Consider the following 10,235-nt stretch of genomic DNA (forward strand, 5'->3'; position numbering starts at 1 on the left):
GTTTTTATTTTCTCTTCAACAACAAACTACACCCACTAATTTGTTTTCTAAAGAAATCAAAATAAAACAAAAGTATATATAGTCGATATGGTCTGATCCGAACCCCCTTTGGAATTGGAAATCGGACCACCCGAACATAGATTCCATTTTTAAGAATCGGGAACTGGACTGATAGTCTAAGAAATGGAACCCAATCGGCCGATTTGGTTCGATCCAAGCAATTTTTGATTTGGGCAGTCCATTTTGCACACTACCACAGTGAATGCATCCCTAGTTTCTGAGGGTGGCGTGGCAGTCATAAGATGTGGCCAAGTAAAAGATGGGCCCAAATGGGATAGTGAATGGGATGGGTTTTGAGTGGGTTCCCAAAAGGCATTTAGAGAGAGAAGGGAGGCAAGGAATGATAGTGAGAATGGAGGGTCGATAGTCTCCCAAAAAATCGGAAAGTTGATATCATCTCTGTAAATGTTCCTGACATTGATGAGGCAGCGACACATCCAAATCAGTGAATGGGCCGCGTACATTTGGAGATGAGACTTACGTTGGAGGCTTACAAAGCTAAGCTTCCTCAGAACTCAATGCACCATTGTTGCGGCTGCTATACTTAGTATCTGCATTCCCGATCGCGAACGCCATATCTCGCTCTCTCTCTCTCTTTCTCTCTATAATACTTTCACGCATAACCACTTCTGGATCTTCCTCATTACCAGCCAAGCTCCGATTTCTCACCGGAATCTAACTTCAATTTTTTGTACTTTTTGTTCCCTAACGTATATGGCATTTTCTCTGCCTTTTTTTCCTCTTAACTTTGAAAATGGCCAATCACTTCTAAGTTCTCTTTATAGTATTCAGTCTTCAAGAAATTGCCAATTCAGCAGGCAATGCTTGCATGTACTCTCATCCAGGAAACATATGAAAATTCTATCAAACACGAGATTGTTACGGAATGCACCTTCCTTAGTTCAAATCCTTACACCTCATGATTGCTTATTAAGTACATGGAAGGGTAGTGACTGCTCATACAACAATTAAAATGGGAAGAAATGCATAAATAATAATAATAAAAAAAGTCCTCAATCTATTGCACATATGTTAATTGAGTCCCAAATCTTTTAATTGTGACGATTTAGTTTTAAACATTTTGACGATTTGCTGATGTAGTCCATCTAGTCAATTTTTACCAGAAATTGCTGACATAGATATCGATCGTCCTACATAACACTGTTGATGCTGAAGTGAATAATTTTTAAATTTTAAATTTTTCTTACTTTATTTTTTCCCCAACTGTGGGCTAGTAATGTTGCTAGTTGACCCTCACCAACCATAGGCAAGTCTGGATGAGGAGGCATTCCTTCCTTTCTTAACAATGGGCCAATGAGGTTGCTGTCTGACCATCGCTTGCCACAAGTGAGGTTTGGCAAGGGCCTCCATGCCCTCCGCTAGACCAAGTGTGGCTAAGAACCTTACCGCCCAAAGTTGGAAAAAATGAAAAGAAAAAAATGGAAAAAATAATAAAAATACAAAAACATAAATAAATAATATATATATATATATATATATATATTTAAAATTTGTCTACGTCAATGTTAGTTGTGTCACATAACACAGTTAACATCTATTATCAACAATCTTCTATCAAAATTGGTTCGGATAGATTATATAGGCAAATTGTCAAAAAACTAGAGTCAATAAGTATAATTGAAAGATTTAATACTGAATTCACGTAAACGGAGTAAGCATAGAATAATTTTTTATACTTTTCCAGAGATGGGCCATCCAAAGAACCATTGGATTGGTATAACCCGACTGTATGTGAAGAATCAAATGGAAGGAAAAGAGACAAGGGAACGAATGGAACAGCACATTAAAGAAAACACACTTCCTTTATGCCATTCCGGCTTTTAATTGTCCCTCTAGATTTCCAAGCTCTTTTCTTTAGGAAAACAAAAGTAGATTAATAAATAAAGAAATGAATCGGGTCCTGGTTTCTTGTGCTGAATGTGTTTGTTTATACTTTCTTTTTTTCAGCTCCGTGTCCCCCCTGATACACAGATTCTACATTGTTTTTGAGATAAGAAAGCGGGCAATTCCGACTCTTTTATCACCTGTAATTGCTTCTTGTGCTGGTTTCCTTTTTCATGCCGTTATGTTAAGTGCACATCACATGCGTAGGAACATTCTGTAGAATATATTCCTCAAGCTTTGTATGGCAGATGGTGGCTTGAGACTGAGGTGAAAGGTAACTCGAGTCATGGTCTGAACAAGCCTGACTCAGCTTGAACATGATACGGATGTGCTGATTCTCGTACTATATTTCGTCGACCTAGTAAAAGGGCATGCAATCCTCCTAATACTTTCCTCTTTTGCATACACACACAAGTTCAAAATCATTTCAAGAGAATGCTTGCGAAGGTGTGCAATCCGGCAAGGTATATTAAGTGTTGGTGTTTTTTAATAGAATGGATGTTCAAAAAGTGAAATGAAGTTGTGTTGAATGTCATGTAGATCTCAAGCAAAAGACTCGAGACTGATTTAACGAGAATTTTAAAAAGAGTGAGAAAAGCCATTGATATAATATAATTGACTTCAATATATATAAATTAGTTCACAGGCACCATGCGTAACACGCTATTAAAGGCTAGTTAAATAGAATGAGAAATCAAGAAGATGGTTCTACAGTTAAAGAAGGTGATAATTTCTTTAGTCAGGACATGAGGATTGAGAACACTGAAGATGGATATTCAGAGAGATTCTTCAGTGTCTTCAGGTCCTCACCCCTTTTCCTGAGAGATTCCACAATTTAGTTTCTAGTCAGAATGACAATTGACTAGCAGATAGCATGCATAAACAATGCAGAAACTTAGATCTCTCAACCCTTGTAAATATGACTAGCCGAATCTACATTTGTGTCATGAAGCTTTTGTCTACATTTGCAGTAAACCACATCATCGCAAACCAGAAATCCATATATAATGGAGAATCATGGTTTCCTTGAGAAAATTTTCTAAAACCATATCTGGATTTCAAAAGTAAGCCCTTCAATTCACAGTGCAGCTACTTGACCGTCAGAAGTAGCGACTGAATAACAATACAAGAACTATACATCAGTGATGACTTTAATTTCTCTAGATAGTTCTATTCAAAATGCTAGAGGAATTTGCTCGACTAATAAGAGAGAACATTTGTTAATGTTTGATCTGTGCAGCTGAAGTTACCAGCCTAGTCTGAAATTTTTTCGGCCATAAGCCTAGTCTGACTTAATAGAGGAAATAAATCCTAATGGAAACTCACCTATAAGTGCATAATTTCTTGATGAAAAATCCCTGGGAAATCCCATAAATTTTTCTTGGTTCTTCAGTTCTGTGAAAAATTATGTAAAAATTAGATATGATCCGAGGAATCCAGATAACTCGCCATCTTCACAAAAAGTGAGCCTATCTTGTAAACAGAGAGATTACTCACCCTAACTCTCTATCCTTTGATCAGCTCAAGAAGCACATTGTTCAGTGGTCGTGAATTTCTCTGGCTTTATCACCCCTCACCCCAAACCAGCTTAGTCTGGCTCTCAGCATCATTTGTCACAAAGGAAAGTTTCTGCACTAAAATGAGCTATTTATTTGAAATTTTGGTAGAAAGCACTGGAAAGATTGAATAAGGAATTCAGACAAACCCGTCTTGCTCTTTTATCCACAGGAGTCCATGAAGGGACCAGAGATGCTGCCACTTTTCCACTCTTGAACGAACCGAATGCTTGTGTGGATCTCTTCTGCCTCTTCTCTTCAGGTTTTTTTCTGACAGTGCTACCTCCTTGATACTTAAAAAATTCGAGAATCGATGGACTTCTTCTCTTTGTTGTATTTGATTTGGTCCGTGTATTGCCATAACAAGGAGATGCACTGGATGGAAGGGATTGCTGCCACAACTTGCTCTTTTCCCGGATTCTGTTCAGAAATTCAATTGTCCAGGGTGAACCTTTTTGCAAGTGGGGCATGTGAATGGCATTTCTAAGTGGTGTTCCATTATACCTTGCCCTGTTCTCCTGTACTGGTATACCATGTAAGTTCTCCATGGATCTCCCATCCAAAAACCCCTTAAAGAGTTTGTCCTGATTGTCGGTAGGCATTTTGTCATTTACTAGCTCCTTAGATAAAAAGCAATCAGTTTATTCCTGTAAACTTTGCCTTTGATGATTCCCAGGGCTACGAATGAATGAAGTAGAATCACTCTCAGCAACTGTTGGGAAAGTCGGATAATTGTGTCGATCGAAGGAAAATCTACTTGCATGATTGGATCCACCTCTGGCATTGTTTTCCAGATCTGGCAATGAAAACGAAAACTCAAAGGATTAGCAATTGATGGATGGGTAAGGTTGATAGCTTCACCTTTAGTGTCCTCATGAACAATATCAGAGTTCTTGATATCCGTCCAATCGAAGGTGTCTGTTGTAGCTAGGTGTGCTCCTGTGTACCAATAAAGGAAATCATCATCAGGAGCTAGGCTTTGGTGCTCAGTCACATTAGAGGAGAAAACACCTTTCTTGATCCCAGAATCAAATCGATTGCCGACTCTAGAAGGATATGTGGCAGTTGACTCATCCATCCCTCTTTTTTGACCTAGGAAATGATCAACACATGAATTGGGCTCTTTAAACTTGTTGTGTATCTCCTGATCTTTGAGTATTGTCAAATCATATAGATTTGTAAACCCACGAAGTTTTGAGGAGCTGCTGTTACATAGTTTTGAAGGCTGAAAATGCAGCAGGTCGTCCACAGGTGCATCACCTTTGTCAGGGTGCTTCTCATACTTACATCTTTTCCCTCCAGAATCCAGCTTACTATGGCAGTGTTTAGAGTCAGGGCCCGATGACACTGAAGAAGAGCAGTCTGTCATTATAGACCGAGAATCCTCACGTTCCCCAAATTGGCATAAAACACTAAAAAGAGAAACACTTTCCTCAGGAACTTGATATTTTTGGACCGTGGTGACTCTGCATTCATGAGATAATTCAAAAAGTCACTGAGCATCCCTTCAGAAGACAGTATTGCGTGAGCTGATAGTGGATTGACAGAAGGAAATTTGGTCAGGAAAGATTCTGCCAGTGTCTCTGATTCAGGAAGTTTAGTATAAAGACCCCTAATAATCCTAGTTTCCTTAGCAATAGATTTCAATATGATCTCATCAGTTAACTCAGGTGAAAAGGAGCAAAGGAGTTGTAAATCAATTCCCAGACTAGCTGCCGCAGCATAAAGTCCATCTGAAGATTCCATTACCGAAGCAAGAAAGCCAGATTCCCCCTCAAATATCTGGTAGAAATAATCAAGCATAAGATAATGAGAAAATCTTAAAATCACAGACCTGCACTAACTTCTTGTAAGGAATGACATAAGTTGCATGCTTTTGCCAACTTGGCTAAGCGAACATTACAAAAGAAGAAAAGTAATAGTATGAAAAGGGAGGAGCCCAATGCAAAAACCCATTAAGAGTAACAAATATACAGTTGTTTTATGCTTTCTATTGGCTTCATAACAATATGCACAGGGCATAGTATATTATAGCAAATCATCATCACACTGTGCTTGCATGCAGAAACAATTTAAGTTCATCTTCAGCATGACACAGAAAATCTCAAGTAAAAGCATGAGATGGAGCTGAAACAGCAGTTGTTACTGAAATATAAATGTAATCACTGCACATGTTTCTTTACAACTGCTAGACTTTTTCCTACTTTAATTATCCACAAAAATACAGAAATGAAAATTTTTGTCTCTAGAGGAAATAATTTTCCTTTTCAACCGGTTGAGAAATGTCTAACAACAAGGAATAATGAATGATATTTACCAGAATGCATGCCCTAAAAGCGAAGCTCAAGTTTGTAAGAATATTTGCTGCTATATTCTCAATATGACAAGCTAACACTGAAGATCCTTCACTGAAACCAGAGGCTTTTCTGCCAATGTTCTTGTGAGTATACCACACCAGGCAAACTGCAGCACTGATTATAATATCAACTGGCAGGGTTGTATCACGCTCAATTACTTGAATTCCTTCTTTCTCCATAGCCAGAATCTTTTGATATGTACTTCTTCTGGACACCAACATTACTTCACTTGTATTTTGTGTGTTCACAATAACGACCGCATCAGGAAAAGAAACAAGCCCTAGCTCAATATGGCCCGATCCTACAACAGGTGGCTCATAAGATGGATTTCCTGCCCCGGGGCTACTTATTGAAACCTTGCAAGTAATATCACCAGGAACCTTGACCATATGGATATTGTTCATTTCACCAGGAATCTTGCCTGCAGGTACACTATTTTCTTCAGTTCTATCTTTTGAAGGATTCAAGAAGAAGTCCAGGTCATGAAATGGTGACATGGATTTAAATAGTGACGAAGCCCTCTCATAATCATACTCAGAAACCAGTGTTTGATTTGCTGGCTTTTGGTATTCAGTATCAGTAGACGTCCGGGAAGCAGCCTCAGTCAGATCCTCCCTCAGCAAAGAGACCGTGTCCGAAAGCATGTCCAATGGCCCACTGCCTTCTTCAAATTTAGGCCTGCTAGGATTGTGATCAAGAAGGATGAAGTCAAGAATGACTTTCCCATAATTGGCAATACTTAATTTGAAGTCAAAACTCCTGTTCAGCTCCCCTACCATATTGTGATAAAAGGAATTGATCGCAGAGCTGCAGTTGTCTTCCTCCAATAGATGCCAATTTAAATAGATCCCATCGGATGCCAATGGAGGCTGTGGCTTCAAATCAATCAGGGCTTCTGCAACAATTGCAGACAATGTTCCTAGTACAGAGTTGGCACAGGCAGTGATTTGAACATCTCATCTACAAGAGCCAGTTCCCGACTGATTACCAATTCCTCATAATTCTTGAACTTCACCTTTTCCTGCAGCATTTCATTGCAGAACTCAGGTTCATGGACTTCTTGTAAGCTGAAGACCTCACTAAATAGAGCTTTCCCAGTGTCAAGTATATGAAAGTCCTCGAAGACAACTGGGCTAATTGACAAAAAATAATCTGTGTCTGATGGTCCCTGACAATGTGAGTTGCCTCGTAGACAAGGTCTGTCCAAAATGCTCACAAAATCCATTTCCAGAAAAGTGGTTCCTATTACAGAGTCAGATTCAAGGTAATCCTTAAACAGACAATGGTGTGAAGGAAATTCATAAAGGTCCTTCTCAAGCAAGTTCAAAATTTCTTTGGTGTCAAATGGAGAATCATCATTTTGACTTAGATATAGCGGTTTGACTTTGTCAAGAAGCTTTACAAGCTCATATTGCACAGATGTGCTGGTCATAACTTCCAAACTAATCTCCTCCCTTCTAAAAGAGGAAATTGGATACATGGGAAGTCCGACTGGCCCACAGCATAACCATCATCTTCCCAAAAGACAGCCTTCGGCTCTATGAGATACTGTATACTTGTGTCTCCAAATTTAGTGACCACTTCTTGAGCCTCCAAAATATAGTTCACTGAAAAGCTCAGCTTGGGTGCATCCTGTCAGTAAAAATATAGCAATAAGTATCTATTTTGAGTGAAAGCTTGTCATCAAGATCCATCTGCTAGCAAACCACCAAATGCCTTACAGTCTTGGACCAGAATCTTGTTAAATTCTGACAACCATTTGGTGAAACAATTGAAAGCAACCAGCTGTTGTGGTGTTGTGGCTGCCGATGGTTATCCTAGCAAATATCTAAATACAGAATTGGATGATAGTAGTGACTTTGCCTTCTTAAGGACAAGCAAATGCTCAATCATCAATTAAGCGATGGACTATGATCATTTGGGAGGGTCTAACATTCATAAACTGGCTCAATATATTTCATGTAGAAAGAGAAACATGTCGCAATATATAACCACGGGGTCACTCATCAAAGATTGATAAAAATGGATGTCCTTGATGAATTAGAGTTGCCACTTTTCTCTAGTTTTCTTAAATTATCTACTGGTCAAAACTAATGCTTGCTGTTTGAAGAACAAATTTCAGCTGAAATGCAACAAGTTCCAGGGGAAAAATAAAATGGAGGGATCTTACGAACTAAGTTAAGCCCGGAATTTACCTCATTGTTTTCAATTTCAAGAACTTCAGAGAAGATGCCTACTGCTTCTTCCTCAAGCAAGTAAGAATTCTCCTGAGGATTACAATGAACAAAAATAGGACTGTGGCATCACACTTCTGGTATATTCACTGTAACTTGCTAACGATATTCAGCATACCAAGCAACTACCCAGCTCCGGTGCCTCAAGCTGGAATGCTGCCATGCCTTGTGCACCCTTTTCATTGACGAAGTTTTCACTGCTAATCTGATGGTTGCAGTAACATAACATCAGGAAGACAAAGACAAAATTTTCTGGAGTTCTGAAAAGATAAGAGTAACAAATTTTTTTTCTCTGGCATCAGTTTATACTTTGAAAAGTTCAGCTTCCCTAGCTGCAGGCTTACTAGTTGAACAGCAGCCCAACCTTTCCTTCGCTACGGAGCTTAGCTCTCCTTCTTTCTGCAAGTAAGCAGGAACAATCCGCTTGACAGAACTCAACCAGGCAATACCGACTGCCAATAACTCTGCTAATTCACCGGCCAAAAGTGGATATAATGAAAGGTGCCAGAGCCAATAAGCTTTTCCTCGCTTATCATAATTTCCAAATTCTTCATTTTTCCAACCAAACAGGACAGGAACGTTGAACAAGGGAATACCAAAACCAACTGAAGTCAAACTACTATGCCTCGTGGACGATGAACTGTCTTCATATTCACACAAGTTCAGAGCTAACCCTGACGCAAGATCTAAACAGGCAACGCCTTAGAGGGCGAGGATCGCACCAAATTCAAACTGAAATCCACAGATTAAAACAAGAGCTCGATCTCCAGGCGTTTTCCCAATCAATCACACGTCAAACTCAAACTCCTAATAGATCGCTCAACATTTCCAGTTTCACCCTCACGCAGCTAACCAACACCGGCGAAGCATCACGAGCGATCATCTGACTACATCAAGCATCAAACACGGCCGAAGAGCGACATACCTCGACGCTTCCATTTCTGCTACCTTCTCCGCCTCGGGCGTTGTCGATGAACTGAGGAACGACGTCGGTCAGGAACCTCGATAGGGCAGGCTCGATCTCCAGCTTGTCGAGCTCGAAGGAGACGCCGATCGCGGAGAGGGAGTCGGAGCAGAGGAGGTCCTGCTCCGAGGCGAGAGGTATAGCCGAGGGGAGGCGAGGGACTGGGAGGTCCAGGAAGGTTAGGGTTTGGGCCGGAGACGACGACGGAGGCGGCGGCGGAGGAGGAGGCTCGGCGCTGAAGTAGTCGATGTTGAGGAAGCGAGTTCGCATCTTGTTTCTCTGGTTTGGGAGAGACGGAGGAGGAGAAGATGGAGGGAGGTTTTAACGGACGGCTTGGAAAGAAGATTTTGAATTTGGCGCTTCTGAGTTGGGGGGGCTTTATATAGAGGAAGGCGAGCCGCGAGTTCGCCGAGTTGCAGCCGCTGACTCAGCTGAGTGGCTCACCGGGTTACGGGGCGATTGATTCCTTTGTATTTCTTACTTTTATGTATAATGAACAATTGCATGAATAATCTCTAAACTTCAATCCAATATTCAATATGATCTCTAACTTTTTAATTTATTCCATGTGACCATTAAATTTTAACTTGATATATAATATAATTGCGGGACTTTTAGTCTATTCAAACCGTCCTTAAATTTTTTTGTAAATATTTAATTTAGTTTATGAATTTATTATATTCTTGGATTCAATACATGGAACAAGTTTAAAATGGATAAACCATAATACAAAATGAACCAAAATTTAGGAATCATCCATGTGATTTGTTTTGCGTATAATTTTCCTTTCGAGAAAAGTAATAAACATTTTTTTGAATATTTGAACCCTGTATGACTTTATAAGTCGGTTTTTAAATATTTTAAAAGGTTTCGAGCACTTCAAATCAACTAAAAGATAAACAATGTGTTTGGCAAGATTAAAAAAAATGAAAAGTTAAAAAGTATCAGTCATTTTTTATCAATTTCATCACTTTGTGACTCCTACTTCTAGAAACTTTAAGTTTATCTAGAGTCTCGATATGAACATTCAAATTTGATTATGTGACCAAATTACTACTTTTTTTTTCTGAAAATGTTATTACCACTTCCCTTTTCTCATTTGGCATCTTGGCTTTTGAGTTTCGTTTATTGAAGCAGATTTGCTTGATTAGGTAAATCC

At 39.4% G+C, this 10,235-nt stretch overlaps 1 protein-coding gene across 1 annotated transcript; it reads right to left on the minus strand.

The window, feature by feature from the left end:
• Positions 1-4,889: 4,889 nt before the first annotated feature.
• Positions 4,890-6,657, minus strand: LOC120289562 (protein SHORTAGE IN CHIASMATA 1-like). Its single transcript, XM_039304645.1, has 2 exons — positions 5,839-6,657; positions 4,890-5,303 (listed from the first exon to the last, which is right to left on the minus strand). Exons 1-2 carry the CDS (start codon positions 6,655-6,657, stop codon positions 4,890-4,892), a joined length of 1,233 nt encoding a protein of 410 aa, XP_039160579.1.
• Positions 6,658-10,235: the final 3,578 nt, after the last annotated feature.

Source organism: Eucalyptus grandis, chromosome 11 (assembly GCF_016545825.1).
Source record: "Eucalyptus grandis isolate ANBG69807.140 chromosome 11, ASM1654582v1, whole genome shotgun sequence".
Taxonomy (NCBI): Eukaryota; Viridiplantae; Streptophyta; class Magnoliopsida; order Myrtales; family Myrtaceae; genus Eucalyptus; species Eucalyptus grandis.